At 37.0% G+C, this 27,820-nt stretch overlaps 1 protein-coding gene across 1 annotated transcript; it reads right to left on the minus strand.

The window, feature by feature from the left end:
- Positions 1-1,723: 1,723 nt before the first annotated feature.
- Positions 1,724-20,497, minus strand: LOC149846804 (uncharacterized). The gene is made up of 7 exons (XM_089996588.1): positions 20,190-20,497; positions 19,988-20,073; positions 19,713-19,869; positions 5,092-5,196; positions 4,630-4,752; positions 4,003-4,265; positions 1,724-2,252 (listed from the first exon to the last, which is right to left on the minus strand). Exons 1-7 carry the CDS (start codon positions 20,353-20,355, stop codon positions 2,142-2,144), a joined length of 1,011 nt encoding a protein of 336 aa, XP_089852714.1. The 5' UTR covers positions 20,356-20,497; the 3' UTR covers positions 1,724-2,141.
- Between the last annotated feature and the right edge of the window lie 7,323 nt (positions 20,498-27,820).

Consider the following 27,820-nt stretch of genomic DNA (forward strand, 5'->3'; position numbering starts at 1 on the left):
CACAATTAAGAGAGAGGGTGACATTGCAACCATGTAGCACGTTCCTGGTATGATATGCATGCTCCTTTCTACAAGTTAATTGAACGTGGTTTCTTAGCCCCAAGGGCTCCACACACCTGGCTAGGTGTGTCGGTTTCAACCATGCAAGTCGAAGGACATTGTGAGTTCAATACCCAGGGTGTGCATCCTTTGCCTCAAGGCTGAAGTTGGGAGATTTGAGGGCTATCTGGATTCACACTCATTTTGTTCAAGGTCGATGAAAACAGGGTTTTATTTGGCTTAGCCAGAAAAGAAAAATGCCATAAGTCTTGTAGGCTTGGTATTTCACTTACTGGATTGTTGGCCGTCCTTCGATTAAGGAATTGATCCATTTTTAAAGGCATTAACATACCCTGTCAAGAAATTATAAGAGGGTGTTTTCACGCTGTCAGGGAGATTGTACTCCTCCATATTGGGAAAAATAGCCTCCATCTTATTATCTTGAAGTGGGGCAATGCTGGTAAATGGATTCCTCAAATCGAAGGGTGGATCAAGGGGAATGTCTTCAGTATATTTCGTACTAGATGGCTGAGACTGCATTAGTAACTTTTTAATTGCAAGATGTGTGTAAGGAGATTCATCCTTATTCAAGAGAGAGGTGTTGGTGGAATGTTTTTTTGAGACCAACGAAGAGATGTAGCTGTCATCTTGACGTGGTAAATGGTGAAATTATCAACATGCTTCATGGTATTTCAGAGTCAAGGTTATGCAAGTAAAGTCGTGTAATGTTATAGCTAGATCTCTTGCTAATTTAGCTATTATCAACAGCTGTTCTATTTGGAAAGACAAACCTGGGGACTGGAGTCCAGATAGGTCGAATATTGCAAATGTAATATCTTGAAATCCTTGTTTATCAATGAACGGGTAGGGATCTGCCTAACCCCAGCTTTATCATCAATATATAGAGAGAGAATCACTAGAATATGAGAACTAGAAATATGGGGATTTTCAACACTTATTTTGCAAATCCAACCATGTGGATGTGTTTGGCATGGTGAATTTGCTAAGAATCAGCCATTGGATTGTGCATTTTCGATGAAAAATACGATTTTTGAAATATTTATGAAGATTATGAGCCATTGATTTCAAAGCCTTAAAAAATCTCATGCATCAAAATCAGATGATTCAAGAGCGGGTTCTTATAGAACCAAGCATGTAAGATCACATCCGTATAGTTAGATTCAAGAGAAAAGAACAAAAAATTCATGAAAATGTTGGTTCATACATTAGTTCTCATATTTTCTGTTCTCATACTATATATATATATATATATATAGGGTACTAATGAATGTATGAAAGTAATGAGTAGAAATCAATTTTTTCTTCAAAATTTTCCAATTTTTTGTAGATCAAATATTACCGATGTGATCTACATGGTTTGTTTAGTAAGAAATTTGTTTTGAATCATGTGATTATGACAAGTAATTAGGTTTTTAAAGGGGTCCAAAAATCAATGGCCCACAATGTGCCAAAATTTCATAACTCAAAAGATCACATTTTTACATCAGAAAAGCATGATTCAAGGCTTGATCCTTAGCAAACAAACCATGCTGAACACATCTATGTGGTTAGATTGAGTTGATACAACTTGCACCTATAGCTCACTAGTTCCACACCTTCATTAGTAGCCAATATTTACCCTATATATATATATAATTTGAACATATATAGTATTCAACACAAAATTGGCTATCATGTTCAAAGAGTAACCAGCATTCATATTGGCATTGAGGCAAAGAAAAACGTCATATTCTGGCTGGAAGCTCATGCATCCTGATTGCAGCAATCAAAAAGTGATGAGCAACCAGAGGTCTTGATAACAAAGTCTCTTAGCGCTGGCATTTTTCTCTTTAGTATGTGGTGAGCCAGAAGATTACAAGATGAATATGTAGATCGAAATGGGCATGCTATTAGAAAACATGACAAAATTAGGCAAAGAAAAATCTAGCATATCATCCACCTGCAGAATCAGGTAATGTACATTCGACATATTTGCAAGACAGCAAGTACTTTACACGTGTCAGTTGATATATTCTCTCCAGATGCTTGAATGGATGAGATCAATCACCCGAGGAGAAAAAACCAAGCACTTCATGCGCTCTTCATGCACCAACAACACCAGAAATCCAAGGAACAACGACTGGAGCAGTTGGGTGTACACTTCTATAAGATTCTGAATATTTGTCTTTGAAGTTCAATTTGGGGTGTTCTGCCTGTAATCGGTAATTAACATCAGGAAAAAACACAATAGAAATTTATGAGGGAGAGAGATGAAACAACTAAAAGGTTATGCAACAAAATTGAATAAAACATGAAATTAGGGTGGATTTTTGTCTTCGATGACAGGGAAGCCTGCCTGAGTGTCAGATTACTAGAGGTGGGTTTGTACCCACTGGATCAGCACATTGTTCAGCAGCAAAACCCCAGGTACTACTACCCTTGCAAATACGCATCAGTGAGCAACTCAGCATCAAAAGACGTTTGTGGGTGTAAAAAAAATCTTAACCATTATTCAGAATTAATAAATTATGAATAGGAAAATTTTATTATTCCACTTCACAACTTAAGGGGCATAACAGGTTCTCACGATGAGTGAGGCAACGATAGGATGAAATAAATGGGCCCAATGCATAGGATTGCAATAAATGACAGAGACTCCACATTTCTGAAACTGCAAAAAGATCAGATATGTCATGAAACAAGTAATGCATTCTAAACTATGGACAATCTACACACGAGCAGAAGGTAACTTGTCCCTTTGACCTCCAGATTCATTTATTAGTGTGTTTAGCTGCTTTCATGTTCTTTCATCATAGGCTGTTTAAGGTTCTGCTTCAGTCGTCCTTTAATCCATATTTATCCTTTTTATACTGCAGTTCACATTAGCAGAAAACAACAAAACCAAGATGTCTACCTATTCCTTTCCAAACAGAGGAGAAGAATAAAATCTTCAGTCTCAATTTCATTAGGACAAGCTACAGATCTAGTGTGTGGAAAAGGGCACAACCCTGTCTAGACCCTCCTACATTTCCTGCACTTCGCCTCATACTTACCGTTGCTCTTTTAGTGCTTATGTTTTTTCTAATGGTTTGCTACCCACCAAAAGGACATAAATTTGCTAAAGCTGACTGTACATGCAATCTAGTAGAAACACTAATTTTTCATATTTTTTCCACTTTTTGTAGATCTCAACTTATCAATGTGATCTACATAGTTTCTTTGGCAGAAAACAGGTTTTGGATTATGTTTTTTGTAACATATGAGTTGGTTTTCCAAGGGCTTCAAAAATCAAAGGCACACAATGTACCAAGATTCCATAACTCAAAAAGTCATATTTTTACATCAAAACCATGACCCAAAATGTGATCCCTAGCAAACAAGCCATGTTGAACATAGTTATGTGGTCCAATTGAGTGGATACAACCTGCATTTATGATTTTCCAACTAGATTATACATTCAGTAACAGTAGCAAATATGCATCCCCATTAAAATTAGTGTTTTGACATACTAAGATAAGAGTCTACAAAGAGAGAAGAAAGTGGGTTGAGAGGGGGGTGCAAAGTTGGTTTAATAATGGGGAAGTGAAAAGGAGGAACAGTTCAACAATTGTTTCTAGTCAATTGCATGAGGATAACAGGGATACATATTTTTTTGGTTAAAAGGAACATATTAAAAAACCTCAAAAACAGAAAAAGAAAAAAAAATAGAAGGCTTAAGCCATTAAAGAAAAAAGAGAGTAAAGCTAGGATAAAACATTCTTTTGAACACTCCTAACAACTATAGCGCAGACAACCCAAGTTGAGAAATTGATTGACTGAGTGAAAGCTGTCCAGAAGTTGACAGTGTACAGACCAGAAAGAACCAGAATGTATTGTATCTGCCTGGTGTGGCTATTGGACTAGCAAACCAGGTCAGATATGCAAAAACTTGCAACCTTGATTCTCGAAGCACAGAAATATTACCTGCTTAAGCCAGCACTCCTGATGCTTGTGTTCATAAATGTCTGGAGAATAGCAACCAGCTTCAGATGCACAATAAACCCATATGTTGCACTTCATTTCACCTGGCTTAGCGCTTTTAGCCTGATCAAGGCAGGCTTGACAACAGTGAGCAGCACTTTCTTTATGGTGAGTGAGGCCCCATCTTACAGCAGCACCATTGTAATCTGTATGCTGCTCAGCATGGCACTCAGGTGGAATTGGCCTACCAGGTATGATTTGATTATCTGCATGAAAAGTCATGAAGACCATATACATTGCCTTCTAGTTTCTAAACTAAAGGTTTAAGCTGAAAAAAAATGCATCAAAAGAGAGACAAATTATGCTTGAAGCTGAGAAAAATGGGGCGGGGGGGGGGGGGGGGGGGAGGGGAACAAAACAATAAACAAGACAGAATAGGTCCAGGTTTAACAATACAGACAAAGCAGTTTGATCCACTGAACACAAAAGTCAAGATTTTTCTGATGCCATGGGGAATTGCAGCTAAACAATACCACTAAAATGGTTTTAACTTTTAAACAGCTAAAATGTATGAGGTGAAAGATGAAAGGAGGACATAATGTAAATAAGGATGGAGCAATTGTTCTGTACCAAGCTCTTGATCCATCTGTAATTTTTCAACATCCTCTTTGTTTATTATCTCAGCAGGCATCCAAAGGCCAATATCTTCCAATAGAAGAGTCCAATCGGACTCCAGGGCTCTTCTTAACATCCCTGGGACAAGCATTGCAATCATTTGCTTAGATAGAAATATTTGTGATGACTAATACACTAGCGGAGAAAAAGAAACGGTTTGCATAGCATATACTTGAAGAAATTTTCAAGTGACAAAGTAATATGAAAGAGAAAATGTGTGGACATGGATGAGAGAGAGAAAGAGAGAGAGAGAGAGGCAAATTCATCAAAAGGTAGAAAAGTACTGGCTTCTTCAGCTAAGTTAGATGCATGTACCAGGTCTCCAAAGGTTTTTGCACATCAAGAGGAGATTGTGTATATAGCATCATATGGTACAAACAAGTTATCTTAAATCCATCAAAAAAGTTTGGGAAATACCAGCTTCTTCTGCTAAGTGAGAACCCTGAGATAAATTTCTTTGTGCTTCAAGTGCCACCTTTTTGGTTTCTTCTACTTTTCCCTTGCGCCAAGTCTCAAGAGCTTCTGTTTGACCAAAGCAGGTCCCAAGTGGCATCAGCATAGGGTACACAAACATGAATGCTTGCTCACACGCACAAACATACACATGAAAGCAACAGTCCGTTGTATTGAGAAGAAGCATTCAACATTAAAACAAGCATTTTCTTATCATCCGACTATCTGATTTTTTTCTCTGGTTAAGAAGTTTTCATTTCTTATTATCTGAAACAGGTGCACTCCTCTTCTAACACATCTTTCTCCTCTGAGCGGTGTCATTGGATGCATATTGTTTGAGATATAAAAGTATTCTGGTTAGCTCAAGCATTCCTAATTGTTTGTGAAATATCTGCATTTAAGCCCTTTCTCTTTGCATCTTCTTTAGGGATTTATTTTCCCTTTCTTCCCCTTTGGCTTTTATGATAAAATATTGGTGGTTGCTAGTTAATTAGAAGGATAGAGAGTGTGCAGAATTTCTAATTGCAAAAATCAGGGTCGGGGGATCCCTGTATTGGTGATTACAGATGGTCAGCTTTTTAACGTGCAAAGCATCCACATCTCTTTCCAGGAGTCATTACAGAACAAGAAAACAGGATGCTACAGTTTGGAAAGAAACCTTCAAACAATATTCTGATCTTAGAGTTTAAATACATTTTTTGTGATGCAGGGAGGAGCTGGACCCAGATTGAAAAGATGATAGTGATTTACATCAGATTTGATAGAGATCCTAATATGTGAGGCCTGTGAAGGAATTTGAAGATAGAAATTAGAAGTTATAATATCAAGAATTACTTTATGTGACATGCATATGAAGTTCATGGGTGCCATAGAGATAGAGTTTGGAAAGATTAGCAAGGTTGATGATTTAGGATAAAAGTTTCTCATCTATGTAGTTAAAATCCCGCTTAGGCCACCTAGGCTACCTAGACGCAAGTTTACTGCCTAGGAGCACCTAGATCCATAGGCAAGTACCTTGGTTGAGAGCTGGGGGGAAGGGAGAGCACTGAGGTTGGTACTTTACATTTGATTTTATTATATTTAAAACATTATCACCATGTTTTGATTGTATATTTTGAAATATTCAAGTTTTTCAGTATTTTTATATTTTTATTTTAAATAATTTTATTGTTTTGCACACTCTAAGTGACGAATCTAAACAAATATTTGTTTAGATGGAGTTTAATGTTAGAAATATAATTATGTTTTAATTGTTTAGATTTGTTCATCATTTTTTTTAAGTTTCAGTTGTTTAGCTTCATAAACTGTGTTGAACATGTAGCTTCTATTACTTTTAAGAACTTATTCTAATTTTTTAATATTTTTCTTTTTTGGTCCTGACTAAACCTGCTTAGGCTCACTAGGCCTTTTACAGGGTTGATGCCTACGCACCAATTAACACTTTTGACTACTTGGTTTCTCATTGCATTTTTTTCTTGATATTAACAAAATAGGCTAGAACATATGGGGATCTATGTCACACGGACATAGCTGGGGATGCAGGAATACGGCCATTTTAGGAAGTTTCCAATAGGACTTGTACATAAGGGGATACAGAATGGGAGTTAAAATGGAGTATCCATGTGACATAGATGGGGAACGAGTTATGATGGAGCTTTGTTTCGGCCATGATGAAATTGAATTTGAGAGGCTCTTGCTTCTTATTCTTGAAGATCCATATATACAGAAAGGTTAGATTATACAGGTATGGAGTTATGATGGTGATCTATTTTGGCCACAGGGTGAAGATGTTTGCTAATTGAATTTGAAAGGTTATTTTTCCTTTTATCTTGAAGATCCATACCTTGGTTGCCCAAGCTTTTAGTCTTGGACAATGTGGGACCTTCGAAGATGAAAGCGTCATCGTCTGTATATTTTGTTGTTTATTCTATTCCTGAATTTGGCTGCATCATTTTTGGCAGAGCCAAAGATCAAAATGCCTAAAAAATCCATGTAAGATAATAAAAAATACAAACAAGCAAACAAACAACAACTACGCCTTCATCCCAAAACAATTGGGGTCGGCGATATGAACCAAAAAAGAAAATCATTTTGGGTCTTCCACATGAATCCTTCTCCTCTAATCATTTCTATCCAATGTCATGTCCTCAGTGAGGTTCAAAGCATTCATATCCTTTCCTATCATCTCCATCCAAGTCTTCTTAAGCCTACTCCGACCTCTTTTAACTAATATATTTTCCCATTTTTCCATCCTTCTAACTGGAGCATCATTAGGCCTTCGTCGAATATGTCCAAACCACCGTAAACGATTCTCTCTCATCTTATTTTCAATAGATGCAACGCCTACCTTCTTACGTATCTCCTCGTTTCGAATCTTATCTTTTATTGTATTTCCACACATCCATCTAAGCATACGCATCTCAGCTACACTCATTTTTTGAATATGATGTCTCTTGGCAGCCCAACATTCCGTACCATATAGTAAAGCGGGCCTAATAGTCGTCCTATAAACTTTCTCTTCAACCGCAATGGCATTCTACGATCGCACAACACTCCAGTTGCACTTTTTCATTTCATCCACCCCGCCTTTATCCTATGATTTACATTTCCATCAATTTCTCCATACTTTTGAATGACAGATCCAAAATATTTGAAACAGTCATCCACCGGTATTTCTTGCCCATCAAGCTTCACTACACTCCCATCACTACTTCGTTGCTTACTAAACCGACATTCCATATATTTTGTCTTACTCTTACTCAACTTAAAACCTCTTGCTTCCAATGTCTGTCTCCATAATTCTAACTTAGCATTAACCCCAGCTCTAGACTCATCAATCAAAACAATATCGTCAGCAAACAACATACACCACGGCACATTTTCTTAAATTGATCTCGTAAGCTCATCCATCACTATAGCAAATAGGAAAGGGCTTAATGCAGATCCTTGATGTAACCCAACCGTTATAGGAAAATTGGTTGTCACCCCTCTACAAGTGCGGACATTGGTTATTACTCATTCGTACATATCTTTAATTATACTAATGTACTTGAGAGAAACACTTTTCTTCATCATTGTCCACCAGAGAACATCCCTAGGTACTCTATCGTATGTCTTCTCCAAATCAATAAAAACCATATGCAAATCTTTGTTCCTCTCTCTATATCTCTCAATAAGTTGTCTAAGAAGATGTATAGCTTCCATAGTTGATCTTCCAGACATAAAACCAAATTGATTCTCTGATATCATGACAACCTTCCTCAACCTATACTCAATCACCCTCTCCCAAAGTTTCATAGTATGACTCGTGAGTTTTTTACCACGATAGTTTGTAGAATCTTGTATATCACCCTTATTCTTATATAGAGGCACCAAAGTACTCTTCCTCCACTCATTAGGCATCTTATTTGTCTGCCAAATCTTGTTAAAAAGATTTGTCAATCATTTTAAACCTTTCTCACCCAAGCATTCCCAAGCCTCGATAGGTATATATTGATTTAAAAAAAGAGATCAAATTTCCAAATCTAGATCATTTATGATGAGTATCCTAAAGATCAACAAACAGGTGTTGTGGTTGAGAATGCTCTACCTGAATGATCAAGTGATTTAATATTTGATGAAGATACCAAAGATGACAAACACATTATCTTGATACCCTATGAGTTGGTGGTGATTAAGTCACGGTAAACTGAGTATGAAGATGCCATGTTTAGGCATAATCATGGTTGGAACTATCATCTGAGGTTGCAGGTTTGAGTCCATACCAATACGCAAGATTCAAATAGTCATAGCTTTGTGTTCCAGAACCCAGTTTCAAAAGCTTTTGGTGCATTTGAGAGATAATGATTGAGATTTAAAGTTTAGTTTTTTCGAAAATCTAAGGTTCTGAAGTTAACAGGGTTGAATCTACAAAAGAAAATAGCTAAAATCCAAATAGCTAAAATCCAAAATATGAAGGCATATTTTCAGGACTCAAAACCAATACACCAACATATAATTAGAAGAGAAAACAAACCAATACACCAACATATAATTAGAAGAGAAAACAACGCAAAAAAAGGTTCAAGATTTGGGGGTTGGGTTGAGAATTCTCCCACTCAAGAAGGATGTTGTAGGAAGGATCCACATCCAGATTAAAAGTTGTATGCATCAATTTATGTGCTTTTGAATAAAGTTTGTGGGTGTCATAGGGATGAAGTTTGGCAAGATTAGGAAGGTCCAATATTAAGGATAAAGTTTCTTATATTTTATATTATTTATAGAAACAAAGGCTAGAATGAAGGGGGATGGTGTTATGATGGGCACTTTGTTTTAGATATGGTGAAGCTGTTTGATATTGAATTTCAAAGGTTTTTTATCTTTTATTTCCCCAATGACAAAAAACATGGTACATATATATAAGTATGCATGTACATTATATATATATATATATATATATATATATATATATATATATATATATATATATATATATTTATTTATTTATAATGTTGTAATAGGTAATACCCATTAGGGTTTTTTATCTTTTTATTGTAATGTAATAGGATGTATCCAGTAAGGGCACCACAGTTTTTTTTTCTGTTTATTGTATTTTAGTTTTAGGTTGTTAGCATTTTAGTAAAATCCCAGAGAGTCATTGGGATCTCCCCCAACAGCTCTATTTCTAGCCGCTGGGGAGATCCCAACGGCTCTTTGAGCCCTCTTTTGTTACCCCCTCTTGTATGGCAATGCTTTCTCAAGCATATTTTATTTGATAGATTATTTATTTTAGTTGTGTTCTTGGCCCTTAAGTGGCTTATGTGTATGTGCGCTTGTCTTGATCCATAAGGGTTTGTTTGATGCCTCGTCTAAGATTGGACAGAATGAACGAACATAACAGACAAAACGCATGTTATGTTTGTTCTGTAACAATTGTACCAAGGTCAATGTTTGTTTTGACTGTACAAGAAGTTGTGCTCCTTTTGTCCGATGTTTGTTTTACGATGTGTACAGACAGCATAAACACACACGGATAATGGGTCGGATAACTTCATTTTGGATCGTACCACTCGATCCGCCCAACCATATGAGTGTTTTAACATGTTTATTATGGATTTTAGCCCCAGATATGGATCTCGAATCGGATCTAAAAACTAAAAAATGTTTCAAATTTGAGTAATTTGAGAAAAAATAATAATTGATATTTTTTTGATATATAAATGTTTTAATCAATGTCATATTACATCTAATTATGAAAGTTTATCATAAAAATATCAAAACCTAAAATCAAATTAACTATAAAAATCAAATTATCAAATCCTATTAAATCATAAAACCTTAAAATGCAAGAAAATAAATCATAAATAAACCAAAAAACCCTAAATTATAAGAAAATTAAACCATAAAATTAAATAAAAAGCCCTAATTCAAACCCTAATCAAAGAAAAAAACAACCCTAATCAAATACAAGAAAACCCCTAATAAAATTAACTATAACAAGCCTTAATTAAAAATTTTGATTCAAAGCCCTAATCATAGAAAATAAAAATAAAAACTCTAATCAAATTAACTATAAAAAACTTAATTTAAAAAAATTGAGTCAAAGCCCTAATCATAGAAAAATCAAATAAAAACCCTAATCATCTTGAATGGATTGAATCCATGAACCTTGAACTTGAAGCTTTAGAAGAATCTAACACGTGACAAATAGAAGATCTAACAAAAAGGAAAATGTTCATAGGTTGTAAGTTTGACTATAACAAGCCTTAATTAAAAATTTTGATTCAAAGCCCTAATCATAGAAAATAAAAATAAAAACTCTAATCAAATTAACTATAAAAAACTTAATTTAAAAAAATTGAGTCAAAGCCCTAATCATAGAAAAATCAAATAAAAACCCTAATCATCTTGAATGGATTGAATCCATGAACCTTGAACTTGAAGCTTTAGAAGAATCTAACACGTGACAAATAGAAGATCTAACAAAAAGGAAAATGTTCATAGGTTGTAAGTGGGTTTTACAAGGTTAAAACAAAGACCAATGGTTTCCTATAATGATATAAGTCTAGGTTAGTATTCAAGGTTTATTCCCAAGAATATGGTATAAACTACGATGAAACCTTTGCGTCAGTAGCTAGGATAACTATGACGAAACATTGGCACATCTATCAGATGGATATCAAAAATGCATTCTTAAATAGAGAGTTAAAAGAAGAAGTATACATGGATCCACCACCAGGATATAATATTTCATAATGAAAGGTTTTTCATTTAAAAAAAGCTTTATATGGCTTAAAACGGACTCTTAAGGTCTGGTATGATATGTTTAGTTCGGTTATGATTAAACTTGGTTTTAAATCTTGTTACTATGTTGATGACATGATCATTATAGGAGGAGACAAATAGGGAGTTAGCTATATTAAAAGTATTTTAAAACAAAAGTTTGAAATGACAAATCTAGGTTTTCTTAGATATTTTTAGGGATTGAGGTAGCATATTTTGTGTGTGGTTATTTATTAACTCAATCCAAATTTACTATTGAGATTATTGACAGTCCGAATTACATATGAAAAAGGGTGGACACTCCTGAAGTAATCAATGCAAAAATGAAGATAAATGATGTCACACCCTTAGAAGACTTCACCTCCTTATCGACAAATGATTGGAGCCCTTATTTAACAGTTATTCGACCTAACATTTCTCATACAGTACATACAATGAGCCAGTTTCAACATTCTCCTACAGTTGTGCACATCAGTGTTATACGAATTATTAGATATTTACAAAATTTTGTTTCTAAAGGCCTTTTGTTATCTTCCTCCTCCCTACTTGAATTAATTGCTTATACTGACTCTGTCTAAGGAGAATATCTCAATGATAGACGCTCAACTATGGGTTTTTGTATGTTTATAGGTGATTCGTTAGTATCCTGTGTTGAGACAAAAAGAATGAAAAGTCTTATTCACGATCATCCCTAATCCTCCTTAAGTAGAGATTAGGGTTAATAAGTAAATTTACAAAAAGAGGACATGAAAGATTAAATAATAAATAAGACCACCTGATACTTTTCTAATTTCTAATAAACCCCCTCACGATAATATCTCCCAACACTCCCCCTCAAGCTGGAGCATATATATCAATCATGCTCAGCTTGTTACAGCACTTTGAAAATTTTGCGATAGACAAGGGTTTTGTAAAAACATCTGCTACTTGATCTTCTGAAGACACATGCACAGTTGATATATTTCCCACTTGAACCATATCACGAATATAATGGCAATCTATCTCAATATGCTTAGTTCTCTCATGAAAATACAGGATTATTAGCAATGTGTGTGGCTGCCTTATTATCACACATCATCTTCATAGGTAAAAATACCTTTATGCCCAATCCCGTAAGCATAGATTTTATCCAAATCATTTCAGCAGCAGTTTGTGCCATGGCTCTATATTCTGATTCAGCAGTTGATCTTGCTACTACAACTTGTTTCTTGCTTCTCCATGAAACTAAGTTGCCACCAACAAAAACATAGAACCCTGTAGTGGATTTCCTATCATCAACAGACCCGGCATAATCAGAAACAGTATACGCAACCGCATCAAGATTTGCCCCTTTTGTAAACAATAGACCTTTTCCTGGAGATGTTTTCAAATATTTAAGAACCATCATAGCTGCCTCCCAATGAACTTTCCTAGGTTTATCCATGAATTGACTCAACTTGCCAACCGCAAATGATATGTCAGGCCTAGTTACAGTAACATAGAGAAGTTTACCAATGAGAGTCCTGTAGGACTTACTATCAACTGCCTCCAATTGCTCGTCATACAGGAGAAGTTTAGGATTCATGGGAATAGTTGTCGGTTTTGCACCAAGCATACCTGTCTCTTGTAAAAGATCAAGCACATATTTTCTCTGAGAGAGAACCATACCTTCTCTATTTCTTGCTACTTCGATTCCCAAGAAGTACCTGAGAGGACCCAGTTCCTTTATAATAAAGTATTTTTGCATATATGCCTTGGTGCTAGAAATCTCATGCTCATTATCTCCAGTTAAAATTATATCATCAACATAAACCACCATAATCACACAGCCTTTAGAGCCACTCTTTATGAACAAAGAATGATCTGATGGTGACCTTTGGAACCCAACTTTAGACATCACCTCAAACAATTTGTGAAACCATGCCCGTGGGCTTTGCTTTAGCCCATATATTGCCTTTTTTAGCTTGCACACTTTGCCACATTCCCCCTGTCGTTCAAAACCAGGAGGTTGTTGCATGTAGACCGTTTCAGGTAGATCCCCATACACAAAGGCATTTTTCACATCAAGCTGAGTCATACTCCACCCATGATGAACAGCCACATAAATAACTAAGCGTATAATACCCATTCTGGCCACGAGAGAGAAAGTCTCAAAGAAGTCCACCCCATATGTTTGGGTGTAGCCTTTGGCGACAAGACGAGCTTTGTATCTCTCCAGAGTACCGTCAGAATGATATTTAACAGTGCACACCCACTTACAACCAACAATGTCAGCATCAGAAGGAGGATCGACAAGCTCCCAAGTCCCTTGAGAAATTAAGGCATCCATTTCTTCTTTCATGGCTTGTTTCCACTGAGGATTTAATAAAGCCTGTTGATGATTGAGAGGACTGGAGATAGCAGATAAAGCAGATAGAAAGTTTTGCATGTTCTTTCCAATCCAGTCTGTGGACACAAACATTGAAATTGGGTGCAGAGTACACTGACGCGTACCTTTCCTCAGGGCTATGGGCAAATCATTTTCAATCTCTGGACCTGCTCTACTATCATCAGGAGAAGCAATAGAATCATCAACATGATCTGGATCACTATCAGTCAGAAGAGAAGACGATGAAGGGCCATGAGAGGAGGTTTGACGACGAGTATACACCAATGGAGGATCATGGAACCGAGTTAAAGAGGGATCAGAACCTAATGAGGGCCCCAAAGGTATTGACTCTAAAGGAATGGGAGGAATCGATAAGGAAAACAATTTGGACATATCAGGATTCACACGAGATGCGCCCTGCGAAAAATAAGGAATGTTCTCAAAGAAAGTGACATCTGCAATGATATACTCTTTACGAGTAAGGGGGTCAAAACATTTGTATCCTTTTTGGTGTTTTTGATACACAAGAAAGACACACTTTGTTGCTTGAGCAGCTAGTTTGTCCCTGGTAGGTCCCAGCTTTTGCACAAAACAGACACAACCAAATACCTTAGGAGCAACTTTGAACAAGGAACACTCAGGATAAAGTTTTCTGATAGGAATTTGATCATTAAGAGCAGAAGATGGCATCCTGTTAATAAGGTAACAAGAAGTAAGAAGGGCATCTCCCCAAAAAGAAGCTGGCATGTTTGTTTGAACCATAAGAGTTCGAGTTACTTCCAAAAGGTGTCGGTGTTTTCTTTCAGCTACCCCATTTTGTTGGGACGTATGTGCATATGAAAACTGAGGGCAAATCCCATTATCTCGATAAAATTGTAGTAGTTTGCTGGATTTGAATTCAAGAGCACTGTCAGTGCGAACAATTTTAACAATGGAACCAAATTGAGTCTTTATTTCAAGAATAAAAGATTGGAGAATACACAAGACTTCAGATCTCTCCTTTATTAAAAAGACCCAAGACACTCTAGAATAGTCATCAACAATGACAATCTAATACTTAGACTGAAACCTATTAGGAACCCGACTAGGCCCCCAAACATCAACATGAATAAGATCAAAAGGACTGAGACTAGAACAACTCTGACTTAAAGAAAAGGAACTACGATGATGCTTGCCCAACTGACACTCTTCACACTGAAATGACGTTGTAGGAGAGACCTGTGAAATGACTCTTCGAAGCTTTAAAAAAGAAGGATGATCCAATCTGAGATGCCATTGGTAGGAATTAGAACTCGATTCCTCACATGAAGTAGCTACTCCAACTGGTTGTGTAAGATAGTAAACACCGCCTTCCTCATGGCCTCCACCAATCTTCTTCCCAGACAGCAAATCTTGAAAAACACAAGAACCCGGGTCAAATATAACTCGATAATTTAGCTCTTTTGTAAGCTGGCTTACGGATAATAGATTCTTAGGAAACTGTGGAGCATGAAGAACATTTTGTATCCGTAATGTAGGGGTAAGATGCACATCTCCTTGCCCCACCATTTGGGATAATCTACCATCTGCTAATTTAACATAACGAGGGGACGATTGATAAACAAGTGTAGAGAAACTATGTGAGTCTCCACAAAAGTGTCGAGATGCTCCAGAATCAATAATCCACATCTTACCTCCATCATCCACCTGAGTACCCGCAGAGCATGCCCCATCAGTCACTACAATAGAGGCAGACATTGATGCAGAACTCTGTGAAAGAAGCTGATCATATTTTGTACGACTGAGGGTGATCGTATTGGTTGAAGAGGTAGGCACAGGTTCAGTGACAGAGGAAGCGCTCTGAGTTGTTGCTTTGGGGAACAATGGTAAACTCTAAGGGCGACTTTTAGGGTTCTTATCCCAACAACAATCCTCAAGATGTCCCTGCTTGCCACAATAAGTACACTGAAACCTGCTACGACCTCCACTGCCTCTCCCACGACCTCTACCTCTGGAAGAACTATTAACACTATGCCCACGGCCACTAGTGACAATGAGAGCCGAAGTTTGAGAGTCCCCATGCGGCGGAGAAAGAGTAACAGCAAGACGACTTAACTTGTTGTAGGCATCAGCTAGTGTGGGTATCTCAGAGCCAGTAAGCATTTCCACCTTGGCTACTGAGTAATCAGGAGATAACCCTGATAGAAAACGAGCCACCATAGTCTACTCCTGATGGGTTTTATGATTCATGCAGCAAGGAGGACGAATAGAGTTGAGCCTCTCATAAGTTGATTTAACTGATGCATAATATTGGGAAAGATTTTGATCGCCCTGGTGCAACTGAAATATCTCTTGCTCAACTTGCAAAATTCTACTAACATTTTTGTCTTGAGAATATGTGTCTAATGAATCTCATATCTCCTTTGTAGTAGAATAGTAGATTAAGCCATCTGCAATATGTGGTTGAACATTGTTCATAATCCACGACATAACAATGTCGTTATCTTCCTGCCATGTGACATATTTCCCAGTTTTTTCTGTTGGTTCCTTTTCTAACAGAATATGTTTTCGACAATGTCCTGACACGGACATCATAAAAGTCCTTGACCACCTTTCATAATTATTGTCATCAAGCTTTACGGATGACCCATAAGAAAAAGGGTTAGCAAAAGCTTTATATTTTGCAAACACTTCAGACCTTTGCTCACTGGACTTTATTTCAGCCATGTTATTTACCGCTGACAGTGGTAAGTCAATTAGCAGGGTAATACAAATATCTAGACAGAATCGCGAGCGATCAACAAGATAAAAAAAAAACACCAACACAATGCAGATTTAATTAAATTTGATTCCAACAACAGCAATCATGACAGACTTAACATCTATTGCATCATCACGACTCAGATCTTACTAAATCTGATTCCAAAAACAACAGGCACAACAAATTTCATGCTTACCATAAGAACACTATTCTGATAAACACAAAGATCAATCAATCTCACCATTCAGATCTGATCCAATATCAGAGATCTACGATACCCGACATCTGGTCAGTTCACGATCTTAGATTTGCTCCATAAACCACCACACTATCACGCTATCAGGTCTGCTCCACGAAACCTCCACACGATGGCAGATCATTCAGATCAGATCCAACATCAGCAATCCATGCTACCCGGCATCTGGTTATTTCATGGTCCGAAATCTGCTCCACAAAACACCACACGATCACGATATCAAGTCTGCTCCACGAAACCTCCACACGATGGCAGATCTGATTCGACACGATCCATTACTATTACTGAAGCGTCATCAGCAAGACGCAAAGGAGAGACACACGATCTAGGGTGTCTGATCAGATTTGCATATTGTACAGATCTAGTCAGATCCCAGGTCGTAAAAACTTAGGGACCAAACCGATGAGAGAAGAGGAGAGTAGGGGAAAGGAGAGAAGACAAAGAGGGAAGAAAAGGTCATGATAAAGAGGGAAAAAGAAGAACAGCAAAGGCGTTAGATTCTCCCAAGAGTGAGAGGCTCTGATACCATGTTGAGACAAAAAGAATGAAAAGTCTTATTCATGATCATCCCTAATCCTCCTTAAGTAGAGATTAGGGTTAATAAGTAAATTTACAAAAAGAGGACATGAAAGATTAAATAATAAATAAGACCACCTGATACTTTTCTAATTTCTAATAAACCCCCTCACGATAATATCTCTCAACATCCTGAAAATACAAGAAGCAACAGAAAGTAACTCTATCATCAACTGAAGTTGAATATCACGTAATGGCTACCACGACATCTGAACTTGTGTGGTTGAGAAGATTGCTAGCTATGTCACACAGACACTCCACTTTGCCCTCCATACCTGTGTCGACACACATCGACACCTAGACATGCTATTTTACCCTCTGTACACACAAATTTGTATTCAATTTATAATTATATTTTCAGTTTATAACTTTATATTTTCAGTATATAATATATATTTTAGATAAAATATATATTTTAGATATATCATATACATTTAGATTATATTCAGTTTATTTTGTATTTATGTGATATTTAATATATATTTATATATATAGTCATGTCTTCGTACCTGCATTTTTTGAAATTGTCGCATTGTACCCTCTATACCCGTACCCCATACCCATACCCATGTGACATAGATTGCTAGAAGACATGGGAGTGTATATGCAGTCACCCTCAAGTTTATGTTGCGACAATAAAAACGCTATCGACTGTTACTGTATATAGAGATATTTTAGTCATTTTGTAAATATAAGGGTATTGTGGTCATTGTACATATTGTACATTTTTATTATTTTTATTTGTATTTTTGTAAATCCTAGATTAGGGTTTGGCTTAATGGTCTTTTGACCATAGAGCCGTTGGGGAGACCCCAACTACTCCCTCTTGGCTCCCTTGTGTATATAAAGGGGTTCAAACCCCACATCATGTAATGCTTTTGCTTAGAGCATTTTAGTGAATACAATCCTATTCTTTATGTTTGTTGTATACCCTTAAGTGGGTAATTTGTGTGGACTTACGTTTATGTAATTGACCCATAAGTGGTCATTGTGATAGTGTATGTCCATAAGTGACAATTTTGTATTTTATTACATAGTATCAAAGCCTTGGTGGTCTATTGATATTATTGTGGCATTCAAGAGACTCGTGGGAGATCGAGAAGATCGGATAGAGCCTCGAAAAGCATGCCCATAGCCTCACTAGAAGATTGATGTTTGTGTAGCTGATTTTTAAGGAGTGGAAAAGTTCGTCATAACAAATTTGTAGTGTTGTCAAGCTATGTACCTTCTACTCTTGATTCTATATTTTTTTTTCTTATCTCTTCTCTCTTAAATGGATGATAAGGAAGTGGTGATGGTGGTCCCTATTAAGTTTGATGGAAATAACTATAACTTATGGACCACCGCCATTAAAAGAATCTTAATCGGAAAAGGCTTGTGGGAATATATTGATGGTTTCTTGATGGAACCACAACCTATTCTCACAAAGACTTCCAGCAAAAATGATGGAACTACTAAAGAAGAGGTCTTTAAAGAAGAAAAGAGAGAAAAAGGCTCTTGAACTATAAGAAAACTATAAAAAAATAGGAAATTGGACATGCAAAGGTCCTTTCCTTATTTATGTGAAGTATGAGTGAGGACACATGTGAGACCATATTAGAATTTGAAAGAGCCGATGAAGTTTGTCTCTTTATTAAACAAACTTTGGATGTAAGTGTTTTGTGTTAACAAGATTTTAGCAAGTCAAAGCCATGAGACTGTACGCTGTGGAAACACCAGAAAATTTGCTAACAAGATAGTTGATTGCTATGCAATCTAGATAGTTGATTGCATATAAATTGCAGGAACTGCACACAAGTAAGCATGCTAACATAATTTCTGTATGCTTGAGAATAGCATTACTATCATTGTCTCCCCAAAGCACATATCCCACAGCCGACTCACCGGAGGGAAAATTACATGTTCACATATCATTAACTGTGATGCCTACCTACCCTGCTCCCATAATGGAAGAAACGATAGCCTTCACTAGAAGAAAATGACAAACAAAATTCAAAACATTGTGGACTTTCTTTTAGATTTAGGTTTCCAAATAAACAAGGTTCTTGAAATTTCAAGTGGTTGGTACGATTTTATAACATGATATTTGAGGTTCTTAGATTTCCATTAAACTTGTCATCTTTGGCGTGCGAGCGAACTAGTTTCTTTCTTGGTAATCTTTCAAATCATTCGCCCCCAAAACTATAAGTTCCTGCACCATGAAAAACAGTTTACTTTCAAAAATAGCAATTGTCACTGATAGAGGTAAGCGGTTCATGAAATTCAAAACACTTCCAAGTATAATGCATTGAATTTCACACATGAATGATGTTTCCTTGGTTGAATACAGACCCAAAATTTTGTGGGAAAATAATGGGCAATCTACAACCCACGTGAGAAAATGATTTGAGGATCGAAAAAACAACCTCGTTGTTCGGTCACATTGACATTGCCACTGACATTAAGATTCTCCCTGAACTCCATCAATCTTCGAAGAATTTCATCCGCAATATTCTGCTTCAAACGCCGCGGCAGATACGAAACTGAATCGCCTTGGGGAGTTTCCTTCCTAATTGCCTTAACCTTACCAATATACATATCCAGACAGGAAAAGTTGAGAAAATTGAATTCGGCAGATCAACCAAATGAGCCATGCCTGATGTAAGATTCACTCTGAAACGAAGAAGGTAAAGAGAATCACCAATTTGACGAGATCAGTGGGCTCGGACGCCCGTCGAATTCGAATGGATTCTTCCATGATCTTAATCTGATCTTCCGTGTACCCATCTGGGAAATCACCAAAAGCAAGCAAAGGAAGAGAAAGAAATAAAAGATTTCCCGAGATGAGCAAAGTGAAGGAAGCGAGAAACAGGGGAAAGGGAGGGAAAGAAGAAGATGGATACCTCGAAACGAAGATGTGTTGGGCCTGGAAACAATGTAGAAGGAAGTGAAGAGGGAGTGGAGCACGTAGAGGGCAGCGACGAGATTGATGAAGCAGATGACCATGGTGGTTCTCTTGTAGGAGCAGTTCGACCTTCCTGGATTCCCCCATTCGAACCCCCTTGCCATCTCCTCCCCTTCATCTGGTGCCCATGAGAGAGAGAGAGAGAGAGAGAGAGAGAGAGAGAGGACACACGGTTAATCGGAGAAGAAGAAAAACGTAACAGCCGTTTTTATGACCTTGATTTTGGGATGTGGGTATTTCTCTCTCTCTCTCTCTCTCTCTCTCTCTCTCTCTCTCTCTCTCTCTCTCCTCGCTCCTTTGCTTCTGGGTTTCGGGTTTAATTTGATTTGGTGATCAATGGCAGATGATTGTAACGTTTCTTTAAGAACTTAAATTCTACCATTGATGATTAAACAAACAATTGGATCCATTTTACTATTAATTATGAGCATGTGGGTCCCTGAAAACAGTTCTCCTTAAATGTATTGCCTTTTAATTTAATACTTTGTTGGTTTTCTTGATCCCTTGTCTGTAGGGCTCGGCTCGTAAATCTCTCATTTGAACTCGTAAAATACTCTGAATCTCAACACGAACTATAAGTGTTTAACTCGGCTGGGCTTGTCTAACATGAGCTTGCTAACTAATAGTAAATAATATCGTTTACAAAGCATGTTATCTAAGTAGCTGAAGCATTTGGCTTGCCAGCTTAACAGGTTTAGAGTTTAAATCATATTGCTTCTGGATATACGGTGCATGTGATTGCAATTTTTCAAACATGCAAATGAATTCAATGTGAAAATGAAGAGTGATGCAAACATATTAAATGGGTTTTTTTCTGTGTTTTTTCTATTTTATTGTTAAATTCTGACTGATCTACACATTTGATTTTATATGGACCAACTATTGAAGGATTCAATTCGACACAAGGGTGAGTTTTTATAAGGTTTAAAAAATCAACAGTCCAGAATCTTTGTGAATTTTCAGTGCTCCAAATATCATTTTTTTTTTCATCGAAAACATATGATCCAGCTTTTCTGCATCTTGTGTGCTTTATTTATATGCTATTCCATTTTATCATGTTCGCCAAACATTGTGAAAATGGGTTTGTGAGATTTGTACACTGCTCTTTTTTCACACGTTTTGGTAAACCGTGTGAAACTTGTGAGGATCATTCTCTCACAAATGTATCCTTATATCAACATGTTTTTGTTTCTGGTAAATAAGCTAGCTTGAACACAGGTCTATGGGTTTGGAGTTCAAATCTTATTACTTTAATCTTTGAAATGGTATCTTTATTTTACAAGCCAGCTCATTCGGTTCATTTAGCAGCCAAACCTTCTTTTTTGGTTAATATTGATTGGCAGAATCTGGAAGTGCAAGAAGGGGTTCAGGGAGTTTCTAATGTCCATAAGCGTTTGAGAGCTTGGATATGGCAAATCCTAGGAGATGGAACGAGATTTGGCAGCCCCTAAGCCCTCCTATCTTCAACATCCGCCTACGACAAACTTTATTAGACCTGTGTTTGGGAGCTGGTGTAGGAAGCGGAGACGAGGATTTCCAAGATCCCTGCCTCCGCTCCACTGATTGTTTTGGAGTAGTTGAGAGGAGCGAGGATTTCGGAAGGGAGATCGGAGCAAAGTTGGGAGGAGCGGAGCATTGTTTTTGGATCCTTCCAAGGATGTTGTTGTGAACTCCACTCCCATCTTCGCCAACCCATCTCCACTCCGATCTCCAATATAGTCTCCCTCTCAACTCGGGCTCCCAAACAGAGCCTAGTTGTAATTGGCAACTCCATCATTGGACACTGAGATGGTATCCCATGTGGTAAGCAGGGAATCCCTCTGCCACATGGGGCTTAAGAGATATCTGGTAGGGGTCTGCCTAACCCCAACTTACCTTTCGAAAAAAAAAAAACTTCATCATTGGAGTGAAAAGATCAGGTGCAATATGATTGCATAAATATTTGTCCATTAAGCACCTGATCACCCCCCAATCTTAAGAACAATGCCTGTCAGTTGTGGGGCCCAAGGCCTAATGGAGGGCAATCAGGTGCTTAATGCACAAATTTTGTGTCATGTGATTGCACCTGATCCGGACTCATACCAATTTCCAAGCATATGTAAAATTTGGCAAATCCCAAGGCTTCCAATTCTTGGATTTAGGAAATCTAGGATTTGGCATCTCGGCGCCGAGTAAGGCTCCCTAAGAGGGTTCCTGTGTCGAGGTGCAGTTGTGTGATCAGGCCAATCATTTCCCTATTACAGTGAACATATGAGTTTGTGCTCTTTGACTAAAGATAGAAGTAGCCTTTCCATTGGGTGCCATATTCCACATTGTTGGCTTGCTTATGTGAGAACTTGAGAAATTGCTTCTTAATTCACGTTCTTGGAACAACTTGGTAAAATTATAAAACATGTCTTTAACAATAAATAAAGACCAAAGTTGTAAATATAGGACCATTGGGTTTTGAACCTGCAACGTCCCAACACAAGGTGACGTGCACTAGCTGCTCCTACACACACACCCTTTGGTAAGAATTTGTCAATTCTGCTGCAGTGATCTCTATCTCATCACTATAATCATACCCTATCTGAGATCTCATTGATGCAAGTTGCTTTAATCAAATCTGACCACCCCCCATATCTGCACTCAACATGGCCAATTTGACAGTAATTGAAACTTAATTTGCCTTTGAAATTAAAAAATTTGTGTTTTTTAATAAAAAAAAGTTTTTAATGTTAGCATTTTTGTAGCCGTTAGTTTTTGAATTGTCAAAACATCCTGCAGACAGGTTGGATTATGGCCATTAATGTCGAGTAGATCACATCTACGGTGTCAGATTTTATCAAAAAAACTTACATGAATGAGAGATATCAAGAGTGGGTATGGCGATCTGGAGAACATAGAGGATGAGTAGAAACGAATTAAGAAAATCCTTTTGTTTACCAATTCCATGTTAGTTGACCAACATTTGCAATACGTTTTCTAAAATAATGCATTGCATTATTTGTTTTAAACATAGATTAACTGGTTGGGAACTTGGGATATAAATAAAAGAGCAACCAATCTTCCATCATCATATTTTTATATTACAGAACGCTTAAGAATGAAGTTGGCCAAACACTTTAAAAATGCTACTGGTAATATGGATTATAACCAGTGCTTCTACTCAGATGGTTCCAATGGTTACAGGTTTGAGTCCAGCCTAACCTTGCTTAACCAAGACCAGGTCGCGGTAGCTGTCCAGAACTAGACATTGGATAATCAGGTAAAATTGATACGTTGTTAAATATTTTAAATATGAATTTCTAGATCTTAGATCCCAGGGCAGGTCCGGACCTGGTTTATAAAGTTGTAAACCTTGAACACGTACTTAGGTCCAGACTTTAATGTCAGATTGATGAATCTAATAAGAATATACTAGTAAATCTTGGGTTCACTTTGAAATTCCTTTTCAAGAAAAATAAAACACAAATTTGGTGAGCATCATGAACAACTAGTGAAATCCTGACCCTTGTGGATTGACAAAGGAAGTCCCTTGGTAGATGCCGGTTATAAAGGCCTTTGAGATCCTGATATCATGGCCTCATCATGGTGGGACCTTTTTTTTTTTTTTTGCAATGATGAAAAAAACTATCAGACTGCTGTGCATGAGCTTTTACCCATTGTGGACCAGGCCCGTTGGGTAGTAAAAGCCTAATTACTAGCCCCCATGTCCGCTAGAAAGGCACTCTTTTCGGCCTGTATACATGGAAAATCAAATATGGGATGAGCTTCCGCTACCAGGACAGTGAACCGTAAGTACAGCAGGCAGAGCCAATACTGAGGGCAGTTTCTCTGTAAAAATATCAAAAGAAAGCACTCACAGTTGTTTATTGCCCCCAACAAATCCCTAGGTAGATGCCGGCTATAAAGGCCTTTGAGATCCTAACATCATGGCTTCATCATGGTGGGACCTTTTGTTTTCAATGATGAAAAACCTATACCCATTGTGGACCAGGCTCGTTGGGTAGTAAAAGCCTAATTACGAGCCCCCTTGTCCACTAGAAAGGCACTCCTTTTGGCTTGACAGTTTGTACATGAAAAACGAAGTATGGGATGAGCTTCAGCTGCATGGACAATGAACCTTAGGTACATCGGGCAGAGCCAACGCCGCTAGATCTCTATTTCTGAGGGCAGTTTCCCTGTAGAAATATCAAAAGAAAGCACTCATAGTTGTGTATTGCCCCCCAACAATGTGAGCAAGCCCGAGTTGGGGTGGATGATAGAGACATGAGATGAGGGTTAAAGGAAATTGTATGTTACATACTCCTTAGTATGCCTCTTTTAACAAACAAAGGGCACTTTTTAGGCCTCTTTTGGAAAACCTGAGAATGAGTTTTCTCTTAGGAGGTGGTATTGTTCCAATGCTAATTTTGTTGGAAGGAGGAATGTCAACAAATCTACTCCAGGCTATATTTTTCTTTTAGGAGGTGGTGTTTCTTGGTCTTGCAAAAACAAGGTTGTGTAGCTTTGCATAAACAAGATGCAGAATATGTAACATGGCTGCTACATTGGTCGTATCCGCTTCATAAAAGATTTAAAGTTTGAAAATAGTGAACGATCAGTTGTTAGTCTGATGAAAAGTACAACAAGCAAACATAGAATAGTAAAGTACTATTACATTTATTTCTTTTTAAAGTATCATTATATTCATAACATGATTAAAAAGAATGAGATTATGGTCTATCAACTATATGGTTGCTGATGAATTATTTTTTAAACATGTTTCATGCATGAGTTTAAAATATGTCTAGTAATCTAGTTTTGATGGACAAGCTATATCAAAAAGCAACACCTCATTGCTGGATTTGAAAGCAAGTGAAAACCCCTTAACCGTAAGAGGTAAATCACTCCATTATTTTTATGTTCAGCTCTCATAACCAAGTGAGAAATGTTGGCCCTCATCAGTGGGTCATGGCCATGATGCCTTCTCTGAGGGGCCCATGCATTTGAGGTGAGTAGGGTCCACTCATCTCAACTGCATGAATGTGATAACCATTGAGTTATCTTTATCCAAACTACTTTTTTTCTTTATTAAAAATGCTTTTCTATAATAAATCATATTTTAAGGATAAGCTCCACTAGATATGTGAACGGTTAAGAGAGTCAATTACGCTAGGCATGCGACAACACCAGGGGGTGAAGGTGAAACTATTTAGCATAAGACTTTTACCAAATTCGGTAGAGGTGAAAACTTCTATCAAAATCCCTCTCTCTCTCTCTATGTGTGTCTTTCATCTATTGTAACTATTGTTAAACATCCACGAGTATCAAGTCACTCTTTCTCTCCCTGCCTTCTTCCTCTTCTTCTTTTCTCTCTCTCATCATGGGTTTTGCAACCTTTTCAGCAGATGTAAAAAAACAGATTTGCAGGAAAGCAAGTCTCCACTCGTAGTGATGATGAAAAGTCAACATGAAAATCAACGGAGGGGCTCCGCTTGTGTGTCAGGAGCAGTTGGTGCACGTCACCTTATGTTGGGACGTTACAAGTTCGAATTCCTATGGTATAGTTGTATAACTGGTAGGGGTCTGCCTAACCCCAGCTTTCTCTGTCAAAAAAAGGTCAACATTGAAATCTTATTTGGTCCTGAATCTGGATCCAAGTTTGATTCAATATGAACACTCCATGAAGTGCATGTTGTAATTGATTAAAAGATCCATTTTTTAGTCAATAGTGCAACTTCTTGGGTTTAGTGTATTTATCAGAGAGACTTTTTATTAGGAGCTTTCAACACGTTGACTGAGACCTACCAGAACCTCGCAAATTATTAGGGTGGCAATGGACACAACATAGATAACCATGTAAGGAACCATGGAGCGAGCTATAAGCTCTTCATGAATATGGAATCCCCATCCTTCATAGGGAAAGAGAACCTAAATGTTGCAAAAGAGTGAGTTTGTGCTATCGGGGGAGATCTTCCGAATATTGGAAGTCTCCGTAGATAGACAGGCTACGTTTGGCATCTATCAACTGGAGGGAGACGCCAAGAGCTAGTAAGGGACCGTACGATAGATTTGATACACACCACAGTTTCAGGCACTTACTTGGATGTAGTTTTCTCAAGTATTTCTAAACACCTGCTTTCCTTAGTATGCTTGAAATCACAAAAATGCACGATTTTTTAGATCTCAAATAAGACAGCAAGAAGGTGGTGGAGTACACAACTGAGTTTAGACACCTGAAAAGGTATTGTCCACAGACGAGGCTCATGTTAAGAAGTATGTCCATGGGTTGAGGACCAGAGTCCTCACTATCCAACCACAGAACCTGAATCAAGCCATCGATATGGCTACCATATTATAGGTGGGAAAAACATAATTTTTAGGTTGTGCTTTAAGTTAACTTCCCATGGATTGTGTCACGGGATGGCCGCTTAGTGTTTTTTGAGTAAAAAACAATTTTAGTGGTGCTTTTGAAGCACCGCTAAAGGCTCAGCAGGGGCACACCCGACTTTTTTTTTAGGTTTTAGCAATGCATTGAAGTGACCATAAAAGTGTTTTTTTTTTTTGCATTTTTGCGCAATGCATTTTCATTAAGCACCTATAGATCAAGCGGCTACCTCTCTCTCTCTCTCTCTCTCTCTCTCTCTCTCTCTCTCTCTATATATATATATATATATATATATATATATATATATATATATATATATATATATATATATATATATATATATAATTGGTATACACCGAGAATTTCATAGTTTTTTAATTTTTTTTCTAAATTTTCACCGTAGGAATGCAATATAGATGCTTGGTTTTATAGAAAAAGACTCTTGAATCATCTGATTACGATGTATAAGAATGATCTTTTAAGGCCTGAAAATCAACGACTCAAGATTTTTGTAAACATTAAAGCATGAAACTGAAATATAAAAACCAATAAAATATGTAAACTGGTATGAACCGAGATTTTTATAGGTTTTTTTTGCAAATCTAATATCGCAAATGCATTCGGCATGGTCCATTTGTTTGGAATCAACTATTGGATCATCATAATCGGATAAAGAAATGTAATTTTGTATGCTTGAATATTTACGAAAATTCTAAGCCATTAATTTTCAAGCCTTAAAAGATTCTTCTTATACATCATAATTGGATGATCCAAGAGTTTGTTTCTATAAAACCAAGCATCTAGATTACATCCATATGAACAAAAATTAGAAAAAAGTAAATAAAAAAAATTACAACACCAATTTACTTATTTTGGTGGTTTACATATTTCAATATATTTCAATATATATATATATATATATATATTTGGTTGATAAACATACTCCAGTTTCCCTATAACTAAAATATGATTACCATACAAATATGTTTGTTGGTATGAACCAATATTTTCATAGGTTTTTACTTTTAAAAAAAAAACACTTTACGAATGTGATCTAGACTCTTGGTTTTGTAGAAATAGACTCTTGCATCATCTAATTACGATGTATAAGAAGAACCTTTTAAGGGTTGAAAATCAACAACTTGGAATTTTCATAAATATTCAAGCATAAAAAATAGCATGTCTTGATCCAATAGTCAATTCCTAGCAAATGGACC

The sequence above is a fragment of the Nuphar pumila genome, chromosome 2, assembly GCF_984573655.1.
Source record: "Nuphar pumila chromosome 2, dmNupPumi1.hap1.1, whole genome shotgun sequence".
NCBI classification, from domain to species: domain Eukaryota; kingdom Viridiplantae; phylum Streptophyta; class Magnoliopsida; order Nymphaeales; family Nymphaeaceae; genus Nuphar; species Nuphar pumila.

Coding starts and splice junctions, on each gene's coding strand:
- LOC149846804 (XM_089996588.1), bottom strand. CDS start 20,355: ATGGCAAGGGGGTTCGAATGGGGGAATCCAGGAAGGTCGAACTGCTCC. Junction 5,197..19,712: donor CAATGTGACCGAACAACGAG/GTTGTTTTTTCG, acceptor TTGGTCAAACAG/AAGCTCTTGAGACTTGGCGC. Junction 2,253..4,002: donor AGGAGTGCTGGCTTAAGCAG/GTAATATTTCTG, acceptor TACCGATTACAG/GCAGAACACCCCAAATTGAA.